Consider the following 20,820-nt stretch of genomic DNA (forward strand, 5'->3'; position numbering starts at 1 on the left):
GTTTGTGCAAACAAGTTCATTGTAAGTGGATAATATTCTATTTGATAAAAAAATAACTATTTAATATATTTAAAATGTTCAAATGAATTTTGTTTGACAAGTTTAGAAGATCCTTTATGATAAGTTCAATTTAATAACCTCAAATATAAGTTTTATAGGAGTATATGCTAAAACTAAATAAAATGTACTACCGTGATAATGATAATTACATTATTGTTTACTCCCTTCGTTTTATTTTACTTGGCCCCTATTGATTTGATAGTCTCCTTAAAACAAAAGTTATTAGGTTACTCAACTATGATCATAAAATTTAAATATTGAATCCGTCTCCGTAAAATACTACACATATGAAGATCCGGATGTTTCTCATTTATATTGAAGGACTCTATATGTAAATCACGTGACACGTGTATAATTAGTATAAGAAAATGCCAGGGGGGCGGTACGGTGGTCGGTGCTTTCCCTTAAAGCTGCATACTCATGATAATATACGTTTTCTTTTTAGTTTGGCTTTTATGAATGATACAACTTACAAGGATGAACAAGACTTTGACCATAATCCAATAAAGAAATTGTCTTCATTACCAACGATATTTCTCATCATAAATTATGTCACTTTGGGGAAAAGAAATTCTCACTCGTTTCAGGAGAAAGTGGTAAATGCTATAGGTAAAGTATAACTTTATTTTTAAGTGTGTAAGTATAAAGATAGTCTCAACTTAATTGTATCAACCAAGGCGTACCACTTAACTTATACTTCCTCCGTCTCACTTTATTTGGCTTGTATTAAAAAGAAACTTTTTTTTTTTTTTTAACTTGTCCATTTTAGCAAATTAAGAAAAAAATATTATTTTCTTCCTATACTATCCTTATCATTAAATAACTACATAAAGTACTAAGTCAAATTTAAATTAGTTAAATAAAATTTATTTGTTTTGAAATTATACACTTGAAGATTTATGTGAGGTGGCAACCCAGAGGCCAGAGGTAATAGTGTTCCAACTACTTTTGTTTTGTTAAATTAAATAGATAGAAAAAAAACATTAAGAAAATAACCTCTAAAGATTAATTTAACAAGAAAATGCAAAGATTATCAGCTTTGAAGATAGTTCTCATTAGTTAGTGAACACTGAATTAATGAATATAAAAGGGTTGTGTTAAATTTGAGACGATTGTTAATTAACTAGAGATAGATTTTATATAAATTAAGCAAATTGTAAATCTTTTATTTCGGTGAAACAAAATATAAAGTGCAGAGCTAGAGATACTAAGCTGAAAACAAAAGATGCAAAGGTTATCGGCTTTGAAGGTAGTTGTCATATATTTCTTGTTAAATTAATCTTGTTAGAGGCTATTTGTCGTTTGGTAGGAGGGATGGGATGAAATTATTAGTTCCATGGGATTGAAATTATCTCTTGTTTGGTTGGTAGGATAACTCTTTCTTTATCCCACTGAATCCCATCTATATGGGACAAAAAGTGGGATAAGTTATCCCATCCTATCCCACTCAATCCCATCTTGGCCATCTATATGGAATAACTTATCCCTCCTACCAAACGTCCCTTTAAGGTGGTGTTTGGTATCTGTAGCTTAAAGTGATATGGGTCTTCTTTAATTTTATTTTATTTGTGGGGTCCATGTCTACATGGCAAAAAAACTGAATTTATTTTGTCATGTTATATTTTTTTAGATGACAAACTTAGATGAGTGATTTTATAAGAAAAATCCTAAGTTGAGTGATTTTATTAATACAAAATAAAGTTGAATGACTTTGTTACATAATCCTCATAATTGAATGATCTTTCGAGATATTTACTCCTTATTGATTTTACTTTAAAAACCTAAATTTGACTACTAATACTTCATGCAGTTATTTAATGATCAGACTAGAGAGAGTATAAATCAAAGTGGTATGTCTTGGTTGATACAATAAATTTGAGATTGTATTTATACTTACAAATCAAGTGGTATGTCTTGGTTGATACAAGAAATTTGAGATTATATTTTTACTTACGCAATTAAAAAGAAAGTTATACTTTAGCTATGATATTTACCACTTTCGCCTAATAAGAGTGAGATTATTTTTTTTTTTTTCCAAAGTGACATAATTTATGATTTAGATAGAATATGTTGGTAATGAAGAAAAATCTCTTTATTTGGATTTAAGGTCAAAGTCTTGTTCATCCTTGTATTATTCAACATAATAGACAAAGTGAAAAAGAAAACGAGTGTAACAGCTTTAAAGATAAACACTGACCTCTGAAGTCTTCTTATCCTAACTATACACGCGCCACGTGGGTTACATATAGAGTCCTTCGATATAAATTAGAAATATACAACTCTATATCTGCATATGTGTAAGGTCGTTTGGCAGGAGGGATAACTTAATCCATATAAATGAGATTGAATGGGATAAAATGAGATAACTTATTCTACCCTCTATATGCGGCAATTTATCCCACTATTTATCTCATATAGATGGAATTGGGTGAGATATCAAAAGGAATTATCTCACCAACCAAACGTGGGATAATTCAAATTCCATGGGACGAATAATCTCATCTCATCTCATCTCTCCAACCAAACAACGTCCCTTAGTTTATGTGGCGGATTCAGAATTTAACATTTATGGGTTCAATTTTAAAATTATTAGCATCATTAAATTTTTAAAGTTATGATTTATATCTACTATTTATTACAATTTAGTAAATTTTTACACATATATTTATACTCGCGTAGAAAATTAACTCATAACCAAATGCTACATACGTCCCTGGTAGTGTAAACATAGAGAAAGAAAGCTGAGTACTACTTCTATTTTTTTTATTATAAAACTTACAAAAAATCCCTTATGTTTGGAGGAAAGTTTAAATGAATTACTTGAATATACTTATGAGCAGTTTTAATCTTTTAAATTTGTCGAAGTCGATCATTTTTGGTTTCTGTCAAATATTTAATAAATTTTGACTACTTGATCTAACAAAAATACTGAAAAGATCTTTTGCACCTTGTTCAAGTTGCGGATCGTCATTATACAATTGCTATTTTCTGATGCTCCTTTAAAAGGGATCATGGGGAAAATCTCCAACCCCTAATATGCATTAAGTCACGACGGTTTCATTTCTCATAGAGAATAAAATCACAATAAAGATTTAATTAAAAGCAAATAGAAAATAGGCGTTTGAAGAAAAATTTAACTAGAAGCACCAAAAAAGTTTTTGAGAAATGACCAAGTCTAAGCTCATTTACAGAAAGAAACATTAACGAGATCCCTATCTACTATGATTTTAATTTCTGATTTCGGTGATCAATCCCATAAATTGTAATACCAAAAATTGTACCAAATGCTAGAAATAGATAACAAAACAATTGCATCTACAATGAACGATTTATGCACCAGACACTAGAAATAAACAAAATTAGAAGAAAAGGCAAAAAAAAAAAAAGCTCCAAAAATAGGTCCCAATTTATCTTTTTTCGTAATTTCTATTAAATCTAACAATTGTAGAGACTTAGTAGCTCATTTGGTTGACTACCTGAATTTTCACCTTGTTGGTGAGGATTCGAATCCCCACGTTATAATCCCCTCCTCCATTTCCCTCTTCCCTACCCCTATGTAATTAAAAAAAAAAAAAATATATATATATATAACAGTTAGAGTTTGCTAAATAATAGACGGAGACCATAATTATCACGTTTTACAAAAACATCGAAAATCCTATTTAGGATGTTAGCGTCCGCTCTCGCCCCAATGTTTCATTTTTCCTTCTTCTTCCCCTCCCAAATATTATACATACGCGTTAAATATGTTCCCTTTATGATCAAATTCTTAGATTTACATAAAAATAAAGGAAACACAATTTTTACTTCAAAAATTATATATTAGAATTTTTGGTAAAAAGCTAATTGCATCAAGAAATCAGGCCGATGTTTTTACGATTATTTTTAACAGGGATCGCTCTGATATTTACTAGCAAGGGATTTCATGTGTCAGATGTTAATTCATTTTTTTCCAAGTAATTGCGTATGAGTGTCAGAAAAATATTCTTCTTACAAAAAAAATTCACGTATCGGATGTTAATTCGCCTTTTTCCAAGTAATCACATTTGAGATTCAAATAAATTTTCTTCTTATAAAAAAGATTCAGATGTGTCGGATGTTAATTTGCCTTTTTCTCCAAGCAATTATGTTTGAGAGTCGGAGAAGTTTTCTTCTTATAAGAAAGATTCACGTGTAGGATGTTGATTTTTTATTTTTTATTTTTGGCTAGGCCACTGCGTTTGAGAGTCACACACTTCTCCCTTTATGGTTGGTGAAATTCTATACTTGCCATATGCTTTTCTATCATACATCCTATTTGTCGCATCAACAACGAGTAGTATTCACACATCTTAGTTTGTTTAGATTTGTCAAATAAGTATTCGCTGCACTAAATACATTTCCAACATATGTTAACTGTTTAATAGGTTCGGACAAGAACTCATTTGAAGATTACAAAAGTGGTTTGGGAATTTCCACCATCAGATTGGATACTATGTAACACTGATGGTACCTCAAGAGGGAATCCAGGTAGAAGTTCCTATAGATTTTGCTTAAGAAACACAGATGGAAATCTCATTTATGCTCAAGCAGAAGATATAGAAATTACTACAAACACAGGCAGAAATAATGGCTATCATAGAAGCCATGAGTTTTGTGGAGCTAATCAGTTAGATCACATCATAATACAGACAGATTCACATATGGTGTAGAGAATACTTTTAGAGGGATGGAAACCACTATAGAACATTGCAACATGGGTAGAGAATATACAGGAAATCGGCAAAATCATGAAAGTCAAGTTCACACACATATTGAGGCAGGGAAATCAACTAGCAAATGCTTTGGAAAATCAGGCCCTTGATAAAGGATCCTTTTAGTGTGAAATCTTCAGAATTTGGAACTGGACAAAAAGAGAATATTAAATAGTGACAAGTCTCAAATTTCTACCTAACAAATATAAATAAGAATTGATGTGGGTATGGATACATTCACAGAGTCATAACCACAGGGCACAAGGGAGTTTAGGCGACAGGGAACACAACAAACAGTAAAACACATTCATTCAAACAAACTGTCATGGGCGGCTTTCCAGCCATGCCCCATGACCCCTTGGATGCGCCCTATGGTGCCATGGCAAACCTCTCAGTGCCTAGCGCCATGGACGGCCCGGGTCTCGGACGCCCCCCAGTGACGAGGTTCTTGCCTATGTCACCCCCATCAATGTCCTCGCTCGCGCCCCTCGGCCCCGGCCGTGCCCCAACGCGTGCCCCGAGCGTCCGGTGCGCCGGTGCGCCACACTCGGTGCCGGCGCCCGGTCACGCCCCGGTGTGCGTGCGCGGCGTGTGCCTGCGCGCGCGGCAGTGCCACTACCGAGGGTGCACATGGACACACGCTTTCGTTGGGGGTCTTTTTTGTTGTAAATATAGAGTAGTTTTACCTTATGTATTTTTTGGTTGTGATTCTCTGAAAATTGACGTGTCTAATCTTGTAACTTGGGTTTTATTTTTTAAAGCATTATTAGGGGGATCGAGCAATCAAAACTTTCGAAGCAAGCAATCAATTCTCATCTTGGTATCTCTCCCCCTCGACACCGCTTGCTCTCATTGTAATAGCTTTCATCAATGCAAACAAGCTCTCTTTCTTTCTCATTCTCAATTTACTTTTCTGTTCTCTCAATTTCTTTTGACATTGATTTTCACGTGGCTTGTTGTCGGTCTAGTGCAGCGTGCGGAAGGGGACCTACGGTTGGCGGACGATAACCTTGGAATCATCGGTTGCTTAGCCTTACGTCGCCGCTTCCCGAAGTCTCGGGGAAGGCGCCGCGTAGCCAGTTGGTATCAGAGCCTAGGCTCGACATCGGACGAGGGAACACGTTGCTATTGTCATCATTTTCTGACCATGGTGAACCATGGAGACCGCCTCTTGATTTTGGAAACTACGGTCAATAGATTTCGACCCGTGACTGAAAGCGTGAAGGACCTGGGCCGCAGGATGCGGCAGGCCGAACAAGACATTATAAATATTGCTGCGACACGGATCACGGTGGCGGGACGTTTGCCCGTACAAAAAATGAGGATCTGGCCTACAAGACTCAGGAGGAAGATAGAATGACTGCCATGCAAGGAACCATCGACAACTTGAATAATCAGCTCAATGTTGTCAGCGACGCACGTTACGAGGGCCTACTCGGGAGGAGGCAATCCTATGAGGGAGCACGGCAAACACGCCTCGGCACCTCGAAAACTCGCATTCACAACCAGCCACATCGAGGAGCTCGAAATGCCAAGGAGGTAGAAAATTTCATCTTTGACATCGAGCGGTACTTCGACGCCAGTGAGAGGGAGTGGAAGAGCCCAAGAAGGTAGCAGCTGTTGCCAGATGTATTTACAAGGCGATGCCAAACTGCGGTGGCGTGTGAAATATGAAGCCATTAAGCGAGGGTGAGGATCTTTCTTGAGACATGGGAAGAACTAAAAGCGGTCGTTCGCTTACGAGTTCTTCCCGAGAACCGTCGAGTATAATGCACGGAGGAAGCTTCGGGAACTCGAGGCAAACGAAGTCGGTCCGAGATTATGTCCCGAGTTCTCACGCACCATGTCGAACATAAGGGACATGGGTGACAAGGACAAGCTTTTCACGTTCACGGAAGGTTTGAAGGAAGCCACCCATGCCGCATGGAAACAAAGACGAGAGGTTGATTAAACGCTCAAAGCTATCCAAGCTGCGGAATGTCTCAGTGACTACTAAGTGGATGCTCGAAAGGATAGACCTCCACCACCAGCCCGTGGGGGATTCAAAGGGGGCTAATCTCCACGATGCGGCCCCGGCGGAAGCTGGGGGAGAGATCGTAGTGCAGCAGAAATCTAAAGGTTACATCACCTCCGCGACAATAGTCTTTGCGTCTCATAATAATGATCGGGGGCGGAAGCCCCCCTCAGGATGTCGTCATTGCGGCGGACCACATTGGAACAACGAATGCCCACAGGCACAGATGAACGCCCATCAAATTCTGGATGATGGAATGGACGATGATGATGATGATGCGGATCGACGAACCAATAGGTGCCCCAATGCACTTGTTTGTTTCATTTCCAATGCGTGGGGCACCGGTCTTGACATGCAAAAGAAAGACCAAGCTCAGCGCAAGAAAGGAAAGACAAAGAGAGCGGGTAATGGGCCTCCTCCCGAAGGAGAAGACCACGATGTTTGTCGACTTGAGGGTAAATGGCAAATCTATTAAGGCCATGATAGACACGAGGTGCTACGCGACAACATAACTATCCACGGAAAAGAGAACGCCTTGGCCTAGTTGTTGGAAAGGGCAAGGGTCGTGTCAAAGCTATCAACTCACCGCCCATATTGGTGGGTGGAATAGCCAAAGGAGTGCCGGTGAAGATGGGTCCATATGAAGGCAAGTTCGACTTGCGGGTAGTATTGACGACTTCGACTTGATAGTGGGGTTGAAATTCATGAGATAAACTAACATCATTCCCATACCCTACGCGGATGTGCTTCTGATGATGGGAGCAAACGGTGGCCAAACCACCGTTCGTCCCATGCTTGTGACAACCAAAGATGGCCTCGGGGGAAATATCTGCGCAACGCAACTGCCAGTGGAAGTCCATCGACAAGAACCCACGTTCGTAGCCACCCTTTGCATTGAAGAGATTGAGCGCTCTTCAGGCCCCATTCCAATGCCTGTGAAGGAGCTCATGAAGGAGTTTGAGGATGTCATGCCGCAAGATATGCCGAAGCGACTCCCGCCTAGGCGGACGGTCAATCATGAAATTGAGCCCAGTGCCGGGTGCGAAGCCACCGCCCGAGCACCCCACGTAATGTCACAACCCGAACTCACCGAGCTTCGGAGACAGTTGACGGAGATGCGCGGACACGGATCATTTTCCCTCCAAGTCGCCTTGGGTCACCCGTGCTATTCCAAAAGAAGCATGATGGTACCCTAAGGCTGCGGCTCGTTGACTATCGGGCTCTCAACAAGATCACCGTGAAGAACAAATACCCCATACCACTAATGGCGGACTTGTTTTGACGGAACGGGTACGTGCTACGTTGTTCACCAAAATAGACCCGAAGACAAAAGGAGTTATTGGCAAGTCCGCAATGCTGAAGGAGACGAGTCCAAGACGACATGTGTGACAAGATATGGCTCGTTCGACTTCCTAATCATGCCGTTCGGCTTGACCAATGATCCAGCCACGTTTTGCACTCTAATGAACCAGGCCTTTCGAGAATACATTGACGAATTTGTGGTGGTATACCTGGACGACATTGTGGTATACAAGAAAATGTTGGGCGAACACTTGGAGCACCTGAGAAAAGTCCTAACTCGGTTGCGAGAGCATGAATTGTACGTGAAGTTATCTAAATGCTCCTTTGCCCAAAAGCGAGATTGACTTCCTCGGGCATGTTGTTGAAGGTCGCGTCGAAGATGGACCAACAAAGATCGAAAGTGGCCGGTTACGGGTTGGCCGCCACCCAAGCACATCCATGCCTTGAGGCGTTCCTTGGCCTATGCAACTTTTTATCGACGGTTCGTCAAGAACTACTCCCTTGCATTACCACGGCTGCAGGCTCCTCAAGAAGATCACACCTTGGGACTGGTCGCCAAAGAGAGAGACGCCTTGAACTCACTAAAAGTAGCTATGTCTCAAGAGTTCTATTTGGCCTTGCCCGACTTGACCAAACCATTCTAAGTACAAACAGATGCCTCTGACTACGCCTTGGGCGGAGTCTTGCTACAATAGGGGCACCCGGTGGCATACGAGAGTCGAAAGTTGAAGGTTGCGGAATGGCGCTATGCCACCCACAAAGAATTGAATTATGAGTCGTTGCTTGCGCCTTTGGAGCGCACTATCTTCTCGGGGTTTCCATTCGTGGTGAAGACGGATAACACGGTGGCAGATCAGCTTCCACGATGACCCGGCCAAAACTAAATGGCCGCCGGAGCCGGATGGCGAGAACTCTGGCGGAATTTCACTTGATACCGGAATGTGAAGTGGGAAGACCAACCATGTTGTGGATGCACTAAGTCGAAGGGCGATCTAGCGTCGGTATGCTCGCTTGCCACCCTTAGCGGGGGGTGAGAGTGGCTACCACCATAAAAGATCCAAATCCAAGACCTTCTCACCAAGGACCCTTCTCGCACGGTCTTGGTCGACTTAGCGAGGTCAAGGGAAAAACTCGCCGATTCTACATGGAGGATGGGTTCTCGAAGGCAAAAAACCGCCTATGTTCACAAGGAGGAGATACGGAGGACTCTCACGATGGAATGTCACGACACTCTGTGGGCCGGGCACCCGGAGAAGAACGTGCCGTGGCAACTTTGCTACGCCGTGCGTATTATTGGGGACGGATATGATGTTTCTCGGTATGTGAAGACGTGCCTAGTATGCCGAGAAGACAAGTCGGCCGCTTAACACAAGCGGGCACATTGGGCTTACACATCCCAAAGAGGCCTTGGGAAAGCGTTTCATTGGATTTCATCACCGGCACCAAGAGTTGGAGGAATCTCACGACTATCTTGGTCGTGGTTGATCGGTTCTCTAAGTATGCCACTTTTATTAGACACCAAGTATATATCGACGGAGGAGACTGAGCTCGATTCTTCTTCGCCCGTGTTGTCAAATATTGGGGTCTGCGAAGGATATTATTAGTGATCGCGACTCTCGGCGCAATTAACAACTTTTGGACCCGGCTCTTTAAGTGCTTAGGGTCTAAAGGCGAGTCATAACTCAATTTTCACCCGCAATCGATGGTCGACGGAGCGGTTCAATGGCATGTTAGAGGAATATCCGCGACACTTTGTTCGGCTCGCGAAGAATTGGAGTGAGAAGCTATTGGATGCGGCCCAGCTGTGTTTCAACTCACAAAAGAGCTCTAGCACAAACAAGAGCGCTTTTGAAATTACATCGACAGCAACCGCTACTCCCGCACACCTTTGGAATGCCCCAAACATGGCAAAATCTCCACGACGACTAGCTTCTCGAAAGAATGGAAAAGCACTTAGAGATAGTGCGGAGCTATCTAGTGAAGGCACAAAAAGCGGATGAAGAGACATCTTCGATCGGAATCGTCGTTTTGCGGAATATCAAGTTGGGGACAAGGTGATGGTGAAGATCCCAAAGAGATGCCTATTTGCGGGGTCCATGACCCCTCGTTGCAAAATACATTGGACCTCCGTCCGTTGAGAGGCCGCGTTGGAAAGGTAGCATGCCACGACTTGGTGGAAGATTCATCCCGTGTTCCGTATGTTTTTTGAAAGCCTTTTCGGAAGACACGACATCTTCACGAAGCCAACTCACAATACCGCGCATTCGAGGCTCACGTTGCACCGAAAAGGGTAGTAGAAGCCATCCTCAACGATCGAGTCATACGTACCTCGAGAAAGATCACCAAGAGTTCTGGTGAAATGGATGGGATGTGATGCGGCACAGAATACGTGGGAGAGGGCGCCACCACCTCGAAGCACATCTGACTTACGAATATCTTGCAAGTAAGGCACCGAGGACGTAGCCAGCTCGGGGGGGGAGAATGTCATGCGGCGCTTCTCCCGCCCACGCCCCCCATGAACCTCGGATGCGCCCCATGGCGCCATGGCAAACCTCGCTGCTCTGCAGCCACGGACGGCCCGCGGTCTCGGAGCGCCACAAAGGACAAGGGTTGTCTCTCGCCATGTCACCCCATCAATGTCCCTCGCTCGCGCCCTGCGGCCGGCCGTGCCCCAACGCGTGCCCGGCGCCCGGTGACGGGTGCGGCCCGCTACGGTGCCGGCGCCTGGCGCCCGCTCGGCGCCCCCAACGTGCGCGCGCGCGTGCCCTCGCGCGCACGACAAAGTGTGTCATCGAGGCGTGCGCATGGACTCGCTCTAGTTAGGTCTCTTTGTTGTAAATATGTAGGAAGTTTACCTTATGTATTTTTGGTTGTGATTCTCTAGCGAATTGATGTGCTTCAGTCCAGTAACTTGGGTTTTTATTTTTAAAGCATTATTAGGGGGATCAAGCAATCAAAACTTTCAAGCAAGCAATCGATTCTGCTCGTACCGTGTCTCTCCCTCGACATCGCTTGCTCTCATTGTAATAGCTTTTATTAATGCAAACAAGCTCTCTTTCTTTCTCATTCTCAATTCACTTTTTCTGTTCTCTCGAATTTCTCTTGACACTATGGTTTTCCCGCACGGCACCGACGCGGTTCCTCATCTAGCGTGCGGAGGGGACCCCGGTTGGCGGACAGTAACCTTGGAATCATCGGTTGCTTAGCCTTACGTCGCCCTTCCAAGAAGTCTCAGGAAGGCGCCGCGTAACAAAACACATGAACAACTATATGGGATACTTGGTAATATACTCTCAGAAGGACAATTCAAAAACATCAACAACTAGCAGTTTCAAAAGAACACATGAAAAGGGAAAGAAAGTGTACCCAAGGTTTTTCACACTGTTTCTTTCGTGATTTCAGCTGCTTGTCAAGTGTGAAAGTCTATTTTTTCGCAATGCAATTATGTTTGAGACTTAGAGAAATTTCCTTTGTTTAAAATAATTCACGTGTCGGATTGCTTTGCTTTTTTTCTTTTTTTGCCAAGCCGCTATGTTTCAGAGTAACAGAAGCAGCTATGTTTGAGAGTAACCGACTTTGATTTTGTAAAAAATTATCAATTAGGCGCACTTTGAACATAGACATAATTTAAGTGTTCAATAGGTGTCTAGATTTGCTAACTACTATAAGACCGGGAATTTAGTTTGTCCAAATCTTCTTTCTAGAAAGGATTTTTTCAACCTATTATGTGAAGATCTCGTAGGCGAATAGAGGTCTGAGAAATTCTATCTAATAATAAATATAGAAAGGTGAGGGTAAGGTACTTTCCCCCGCATATGGAAAGAAAATCCAGAATAACGGTTTTCAAAAGACAAGTAAAGGACGGGAAGAGGGAGACTCTCGATAATTAAGGTATCTAACCTCTTACCTATATAAACCCCTTCCTTTAGCTGGGTGAGCCTTGACTTTTTGGATCGTCTTCTGCCCAATGTAGTACCTCCCGTTTTCAGTTTCCATTGGGTTTACCTTGTTCACAGGTCAACCCTATGGCAGCAAGAAAAGGCAATCTTGTCTTATATTCTGGTGATCTCTTTCCTACTCAGACACACAAATTTCAATGTGGTACCTCCCGTTTTTCAGTTTCGATTGGGTTTACCTTGTTCACAAGTCCACCCCCTGACAATAAAAAAGGCGATCTTGTGCTATATTTTGGTGATCTCGTTTCTACTGAGACACGCAAATTACAATGCGGTACCTCCCGTTTTTTCAGTTCTCATTGCGTTTACCTTGTTCACAGATTGACCTCATGGCAGCAAGAAAAGACGATGTTGTGGTATACTATGGTGATCTCTTTCCTACTGAAACACGCAAATTCCAATCGTGTCCCAGATTACAGTCCGTGAATTGAAAGGGGAAGCCTTCTCATCTATCAGCGCATATAAAAAATAAATGGAAAAGTGTCAAAAATGCCCTTAAACTATGTGAAATTGAACAAAAATGCCCCTGTTGTTACTTAATTGTGTCAAAAATGCCCTTTTCCTAATAAAAATATTGTTCTTTTCTTTTAAAACACATTTTTTAATAAAAATATTCTTTTCTTTTAAAACACATTTTTTAATAAAAATATTGTTTCATTTATTTTAAAATCCATTTAACTAATAAAAAAAAATGGGAACTAATTTTTGTTTCTTAATCTCGTTTTTTCAATTAAACGAAATTACCTCATGTACTTTTTTAACTGATAATATAGATCATATATATAAGTCACAGTAACCCCATCATTAATTTTCATTTAGATAACAATAAAATTCTGTTTCCTAATATAAGAAATATTTTTATTTCTTAATCTTTTCCAAATTGAAGTAGGATAAGAATTTGCTGATATAATCATTGGTTTTAAAATTAAAATGATCAACAATAACTACATTGACAGTATCTTAAAGGTGTTTTTTTTTTAATTTGAAGCATGTAATAAATTTTCTTGTTTTATGGCATTATGATTGTTGTATCTTAACTTTAAAATCAAGGATTATATCAACAAATGCTTATCATACTTCAATTTGAAGAAAGATTAAGAAATAAAATATTTCCTATTTTATTATGGAGACGATTTTAATCGTTATCTAAATGAAAATTAAATGATGGGGTTACTATGAGCTTATATATATAAAACCTATATTATCAGTTAAAAAACGATGGGGAACCAAAGGATGTAGTGCGTGGGGTGGGGGAACATGCTCCTCCCCAACTTAGGAGGTATCGAGTTCGAGCGCGAGCAGTATGAAAAAATCCTTGTTAAGGAGCGCTTTCCCCCGAATGGGTCCCTATGAGGCTCGAATCCGAATATTGTTGGGCTCCAATGCGGGTACCGAACACCAATTTGGGAAACAAAAAAAATGCATGGGGTAATTTTATTTTAATTGATAACACGAGATTAAGAAGAAAAAAATTACTTCCCACTTTTTAATTAGTTAAAGGGATTTAAAAAGAAAAGATTAAAAAAAAAAAAAACAATAGGGACATTTTTGACCCTTTCCCATAAATAAATGAAACATAAAAAGAGTATAAAATAGAACTCAATGATAATTTTCTTAAAATATTGGGTTAAAAGGTATGCTTATGCTTTATAGACAAGCTGAAAAATGAAGATGACGTTTAGGAGTAAAAGTGTGTCTAAGTTCTCTTCATGTAAGGTTTGTGGGTCCCCAAGCTTAGATTTTCCTTGTCTCTCTCTTTTTTAGCTCACATTTTCTCTCCTCTTAGGAAACAACGGTGGAGTTAAGTGTATCTATATCTCTTTGTTTATAGCTCTCAAAAGTCACTCTCTCTCTCTCTCTATAACAACACTTCTTCAACAGTTCAACTTAGTTCAGCTTTCTATTCTTCTTCTTCTTCATAAGGAGAATTTCCATTCTTGAAATTTGCATTGGAGCATAGAAGAGAAAAGAAGGTATGGAAACCAAAAACTTTAGTCTTTTAGTCTTTTTTTTCTCTTCTTCTTTCTTGAGGTAATTTTTTTCTCTCTTTTTTAATGTTTTAGCTTGTACAAGGAAGGTGATCAATGGTCATGATGAAATGGAAACTCAGTTTTCACTGAAGAAAATTTTATTAGTTGATTGAAAAAACGGGTTATAATGTGGTATCCTGTTTTGTTATAACTGGATCATTGAATTTTTGTTGTTGTTGTTGTTGTTGTTTTTTTTTTTTTTTTTTTTTTTTTTACTATAGGTGCTTTTTTTTTTCTATAGGTGCACCGTGTCTCGGTTGTCTTTAGTAGCTATTTGGAGCTTTTTTTCTGTTTTGATGATACCAATGCTACAAAAAAAGTATTGCTCTTGATGGAGTTTTGGATAAAAAGATGATCCAGAAGACCCCAAAATTGTTTATTTGGGTCTGCATGTTGGTGAAAGATAAAGATCTGATGTTGGATTGGCTTTTTTCGTTTACGTTTCTCAGATAAAGAAAGATGTGTATTTTTTTCCTTCTTTTCTGGTAAATTTTGCTCACGGTCTTTTTATATTCTTTTCGTGAATTTATATCTGTACACGACTTTCAGTTCTTTTATTTAGTTATTTAAAGTTTCTTGTTAATGGGTTTTACTTTCATTTCAAAGTTGTTCTGGTTTGACTTTGTCTTCTAGTTAAGTAATAAGGTTGAGGTGGACAGTGGACAGTGGCTTCTCAGTCCCCTCGTACTAAGTGCTTTTTATGAGTGATTATATTATAGTCCTGTGAAAGTCAATTTTTTTAAATACAGTATGAAATAAATAGATGTCTTTTAAAGCTGTGGGGCTATTTGGTAATCTGGCACCTTTTAGGATCTTGCTTTTGGATATTGACTTACTTATATTAATTGCAAATGGATGTTGGTGCATGTCTTTGTACACATATGTGAATTTTGTATTGATATTAAAGTCCTTTTTTTTATTGAATAGGAATTGAATCATAACAAGTTGTCTCCTGCATATATGATTTGATTTGTCAGGTCTATTGGATGCAATGTTGAAGAGTGTAGCAGCATGGTTATTGATTTTATCGTTCGTTGCTTCTTTATCGGTTGCTGATGGTAGTCTTGAATGTAATTGTGATGATGATGATAATAAATTTTGGAGCATCGAGACAATTATGTTATTCCAAAAAGCCAGTGATTTCTTTATCGCAATAGCCTATTTTTCCATCCCACTTGAGATCATTTACTTCGTCAGTTGTACTAACTTTCCCTTCAAATGGGTGCTCTTTGAATTCGGAGCATTCATTATATTCTGTGGATTAACTCATTTCCTCAGTTTCTTGACTACTTTTGGCCAATACACATTTCACCTTGTGCTTGCCGTTCTTGCTTCCAAAATCCTCACTGCATTGATCTCGATGCTCACCGCTATATCCCTTGTCTCTCTACTCCCTTTGCTGCTTAAAGTCAAGGTAAGGGAATTTATGCTACAAAAAAAAACACGAGATCTTGATCGAGAAGTTGGAAAAATAAAGAGGAAAAAGGAAGCTGGAATGCATGTTCGGATGCTTACACAAGAGATCCGGAAGTCACTTGATCGTCATACAATACTCTACACAACTCTTGTTGAGCTACAAAAGATATTGGATTTGCTGAATTGTGTCATATGGATGCCTAATGAGAACAGAACTGAGATGAAATTGACTCACGACCTTAAAGAGAGGAATATTTCCAGTACGTATAATAAGCCTATCCCAACTAGCGATCCAGATGTAAACGAGATCAATGGGAGTGATGATGTAAAGATACTCGACGAGGGATCCGCACTTGCTGCTGCGAGTAGTGGAGAAGAAAGTTGTGAGCCGGAAACTGTGGCTGCTATTAGGATGCCAATGTTAAAGGTCTCGAATTTCGAAGGTGGAACGCCTGAGCTTGTCCCGCAATATTATGCTATCCTCGTTTTGGTTCAACCTAGTGGAAAGGGTAGGTTTTGGAGTAACTCGGAAATTGAGATAGTTAGGACTGCAGCCGATCAAGTAGCTGTGGCTCTGTCCCATGCCGCAGTCCTCGAAGAATCTCAGCAGACGAGAGACAGATTGATGGAACAGAATCAAGCTCTGCAACAAGTGAAAGAGCAAGCTCTTAAGGCAATTCAAGCAAGGAACGCTTTTCAGGGGGTTATGAGTCATAGGTTGAGAAGACCGATGCACTCAATCTCAAGTCTACTCTCCGTTGTACAGGAAGAGAAGTTAAGTAATGATCAACATCTTCTTGTGAATGGTATGATTAAAACCTGTAATGTTGTCTCCACTCTGATGGACGATATGATCGCTACTTCAACAATGGAAAATGTGAGGTTCCCATTGGAAATGAAGCATTTTCAGCTACATTCCTTGATAAGAGAAACGGCTTGTCTGGCAAAGTGTTTGTCTACGTATAAGGGTTATAATATTACCATTGAGGTTGACAAATCTTTGCCTAATCATGTTATGGGTGATGAAAGAAGAGTATTTCAAGTTTTGCTTCATATAATCGGAAATCTTTTGAAGGACAACAATAGAGGGAATCTTACCTTTAGAGTTCTACAAGCAAGTGAAAATGAAAGGAAAACAAGGAGATCGAATTCATCTAGCGACAATGTCTTTATCAAGTTCGAAATTTGCTCATGTGTTAGTCGATCTCGGTCAGAGATCAACCTTTGTACTCAGTCGTACTGCAGTGAGGAGGTCGAGAAGAGTTTGAGCTTTGCCGTTTGCAGGAAGCTGGTTCATGTAAGTCTATTTGTGTTCCAACATTTAATTACCGATTATATTATTGGAAGTAGCCAGATTTTTTGTTTTGGAATAGTTATATTTTGGACCGCTCAAAATATATATATTTTGTTTATTTTGACTAGCGCTGGTAATTAATTTCGGCCGACCGGCCACAATTGAAAAAGCCCTTTTGTTTTCTTGTTTCTTCCCTTTTGCTTTTATGTTTTAAATTTTATAGCCATATCTTTCCCATTTGAGTCTTAAACTAACTTCCTTCTGGTATGTGAAAAATAACAAACAGTTGATGCAAGGAAACATCTATGTAATCCCAAATCAAGAAGGTTTTGATCAAAGCATGGCTGTTATTGTCGGGTTTCAAAGGCAGCCATCAATTCCCATAAGCATGTCTGAATACGGGGAATCATCAGATCCCGCTTATCCACATTCTCATCTCCATGGAGTCAAAGTTCTATTAGCTGACTATGATGACGTAAACAGAGCCGTAACGAGGAAAATGCTCAAGAAATTAGGGTGCATTGTCTCTGTAGTTTCATCTGGATATGAATGCCTCCATGCTGTTGTTCCTTCTGCATCATCGTTCCAGATTATACTTTTGGATCTTAATCTGCCCGATGTGGATGGCTTTGAAGTTACCATGAGACTTCGAAAGCATCGAAGCAGGAGCTCGCCTTTGATCATCGGTTTAGCTGCAACTACTGATGAAGATGTCAGTCAAAAATGCCTGCAGATCGGAATGAATGGCGTCATCCGTAAACCAGTGCTCTTACCAGGACTCGCCGATGAGATTCAGAATGTTCTGCTTTGGGCAAGCAGAGCAGTGCCATGATGGTAACATTTGCGATAGACCTTAGTAAGGCAGTTAATGTTTTAAGGTACAATGCTAGATATATAAATAGAAAACGGTAGAAGTTTCAGCATACTAATGTTACATACATGTACATCTTGACGGTTTAAATGATATAGAAACTTTTGTGTTCTTTTCTTTTCATATAAATGTTTAGGTTCTACAACATTTTGCTGCAGCTTATTTCAGTTTCTTATAAACTTGACTACTACAAAAACTGCTTTTACCGACAAAAATTTAGCAGCAATAGAGTATTTAGCGCTAATTTATTCCCTGAACTTAACTATTACGGGCAATTGAAATAAATTGCCACTAAAGATTATAAATTGAAAGAAGATTACTCAATTATCTTTTTCCCTCCTATTTGTTTTTTCACTTCCCTCTCTCAGATTAAAAAAGAGAAAATGTCCTCCTTTCCCCTCTTCTGTCTCACGCCCCGTTCAGTCTCCTATTTGATGCTCCTTTTTCTTCCATCTTTGATTATTTCACTATTCAATCTATTTCCTCTTCTCGATCTACCTATACTGGTTTGATGATTTTTCTTTTTTTGCGATTATTGTTTACATTCACTTGTCATTGTAGACTTAAATTTACTGTATATTTCATTTTGTTGAAACTCTTTTCTGATAGAAGATAGAATCACGGAGAAAAAATGAGAGTTGTTATGGTCCAAGGTTTTCTAATTGATATGAGAGTATAGAGAACGAATTATAAAGCTTGTGACCTCAGTCCATTCGAAAATTTGTTTGTCCTAAGCCTCGTATAAAGAAACTTCTAATTCCTGCTGCTTCTTTAAGAGCTAAATGTGTCGAAGAGTTACTCTACTGCACCAGGTAAAGGTATTTGTTATCACGTTCAGTATGACATCATAGTTGCAGACACTTTACAGGAGCATAGTAGAATCCAGTAGCGGACACTTCAACCTGTTCAAATAGTGTTCAGATTTTCAATGAAGTTATGCAGTACAAATTTTCCAAAGGAACCAAAGACTTGGGATTGAACTTTTACTTGGCTTCCACTAATAGTATGTGAGAATCGGTTTACATTTCAGATAAAGTTCTTTATCGATTAGAAACAGTTATCATACTGTTCTGCTGGATTTATACCTGACTGCACTCACTTTTGTTGTAGCAATATTTAATGGTCCCTGTTGATGGTGAAGCGTGGTTGATTGATTTTATATGTAACTAATTGTTTGAGGTATGTTGATTTTATATTAAAGTAATCGAGACTTTGTACTATATTAAGCATATTAACTTTTAGCGGCAATTGTTTGGGTCTTTACCAGCGATCTCTATAATTGCTGCTAAACCCTTTAGCAACGGTGGATACGTTGCCCAATATTTAATTGCCGGTAAAGGGTTTTGTGGCAATTCTTATTTCCGCTAAAGGGCATATATTTTGCCGCTAAAAGCAGCTTTTGTGGTAGTATAGCTACCTGACTAACATGTCCCAATTAGATGCTCTTACAAAATCAATATTGTGAGTTTTTCTTGATCAAACTAGAATGCTATTCATTTTCTTCGGACACTGCATAAATTATTTGTAACAACCCGATATTTTTTCAAGTGAATTTTAGAGTTGCTTACTTAATTATAGCTTACTAAATTTAACGAGTTTCATATCGAAGCGGGTAACTATAAAATATATAATTCAAATGGTGTAGGAATACATATTGGCTTATATATGATACTTATGCACTAAGATTTATTCATATGAAGGTTTATATATAAATGTGTATATATGTATATGAGCTGGAAATAGACCATTGGTGTAGTAAGCCCATCAGTGGGCTCCACCCCACTGTATCCTAGCAACTAAAGGCACCATTTTGGGTTAATTTGGAGGAATGATTAGTGGGCTCAACCAATAACCTTATTTTATTGAACCAAATCTCCTGGCCAAATTCACCGTAACTTTAGACTAGTTCCTTATGTCATTAAATATCAAGTGGCGGTTAACTTTGAGCAGGAAGGTTTAAAACCAACAAAAGCTTGTTTCTATTGCAGTGGGATCAAATTTAGGGGTTTGAATTCATATAAGACAAGGTTGAATATATTTTATCTCATTCATAGGGTCATTCGTGGATTAAGCAAGCACAAGCTGTTCTTTTTTTGAAACTTGCAATCAGTAGTGTGAAGGGTTTGCAGAAGCGGTGAAATAGGACAATTCCAACGCTCAATTATAGGTACTAATTTCTCGTTTTCTTTCCACTTCATTGGCATTATTAGATAAAAGTGTTTTTTTTTTTTTTTTTTTTTTTTTGTGGTGATACTCTTTAACGGAATGTATTGGGTTCATGTACGAAGAATATAAACATGAGTCGATGTATAATTCTGTGCCTTGAGATTAGGATACGTTGTCAGCAAAATAAGATATAGTAATTGAGAGGTAGAATATTGAGATTTAGCCTTAAGCTTTAAATTAAAGGAAAATTTGAGATTTTGACCCATCAATTGATATCAAGATTGAAACTTGAATATAGATTTAGTCTCCATGGCTTATGGGTAAACCTTAGGGGCGGATTTGAATTGACCAAGAGTTTACTTTGATCCCTAGGTGTTTTAAAATTATGGGATTAGTTTTCCTAAACTAATTTGGACCCGTTATTTATATTTTTAATAGATTGAGGCTATTGGATATCGGTAAGATATATTGGCGTTTCAAGAGAGGTTTGCGTACCGGTTATAAGGCAAGTGAGACTTAAACTCTTAGTTTACTTACTTTTCATAAAAAGCATATGATTTGTGTTGTATGTACGCATCTAAACCATTTAGCTCGTTTGAGTGGGCAAGCATGATCTAAATTGGATAATTTTCAAGTGTCTAAAGTAGTGACCGTATGAGTCCTTTAGCGTAATTTCACTTAAATAGATACTTGTTATATATGCAAAGTTTTGAATTGGTATTGATTGGATATATGTTCCACTTTATCATATCTTCAGAGGGGCATACTCCAATAGGCCCCATTGAGTTCGGTTGGGGGTAGATGCCAGAATTATAAGTGACCCGGGTAAGATTGTGGGTAAATAATCCCCACTCCGGAAGACGAGTAAGACATGCACAAATATGAATCGTGTCCTGTGAGCATAGATTCAAATTCAGTATATTTCATGTGTTGTGTGTTTATGCTTCATGATCTCAGCTTCAACTCAGTGTTTGTATA

The 20,820-nt window shown here is 39.1% G+C and overlaps 1 protein-coding gene across 2 annotated transcripts; it reads left to right on the forward strand.

Moving 5' to 3' along the window:
• Window positions 1-13,864: 13,864 nt before the first annotated feature.
• Window positions 13,865-17,805, forward strand: LOC132069100 (ethylene receptor 2-like). 2 transcript variants are annotated; one of them, XM_059462615.1, is made up of 3 exons: window positions 13,865-14,267; window positions 14,317-16,808; window positions 17,092-17,805. In XM_059462615.1, the coding sequence occupies exons 2-3, from the start codon at window positions 15,087-15,089 to the stop codon at window positions 17,635-17,637; spliced, it is 2,268 nt and encodes a 755-aa protein (XP_059318598.1). In that variant the 5' UTR covers window positions 13,865-14,267; window positions 14,317-15,086; the 3' UTR covers window positions 17,638-17,805. The 2 variants fall into 2 exon arrangements, with proteins under 2 accessions (XP_059318598.1, XP_059318630.1); XM_059462647.1 differs by having other exon boundaries at window positions 13,865-14,227; window positions 15,073-16,808.
• Window positions 17,806-20,820: the final 3,015 nt, after the last annotated feature.

The sequence above is a fragment of the Lycium ferocissimum genome, chromosome 1 (genome assembly GCF_029784015.1).
Source record: "Lycium ferocissimum isolate CSIRO_LF1 chromosome 1, AGI_CSIRO_Lferr_CH_V1, whole genome shotgun sequence".
NCBI classification, from domain to species: domain Eukaryota; kingdom Viridiplantae; phylum Streptophyta; class Magnoliopsida; order Solanales; family Solanaceae; genus Lycium; species Lycium ferocissimum.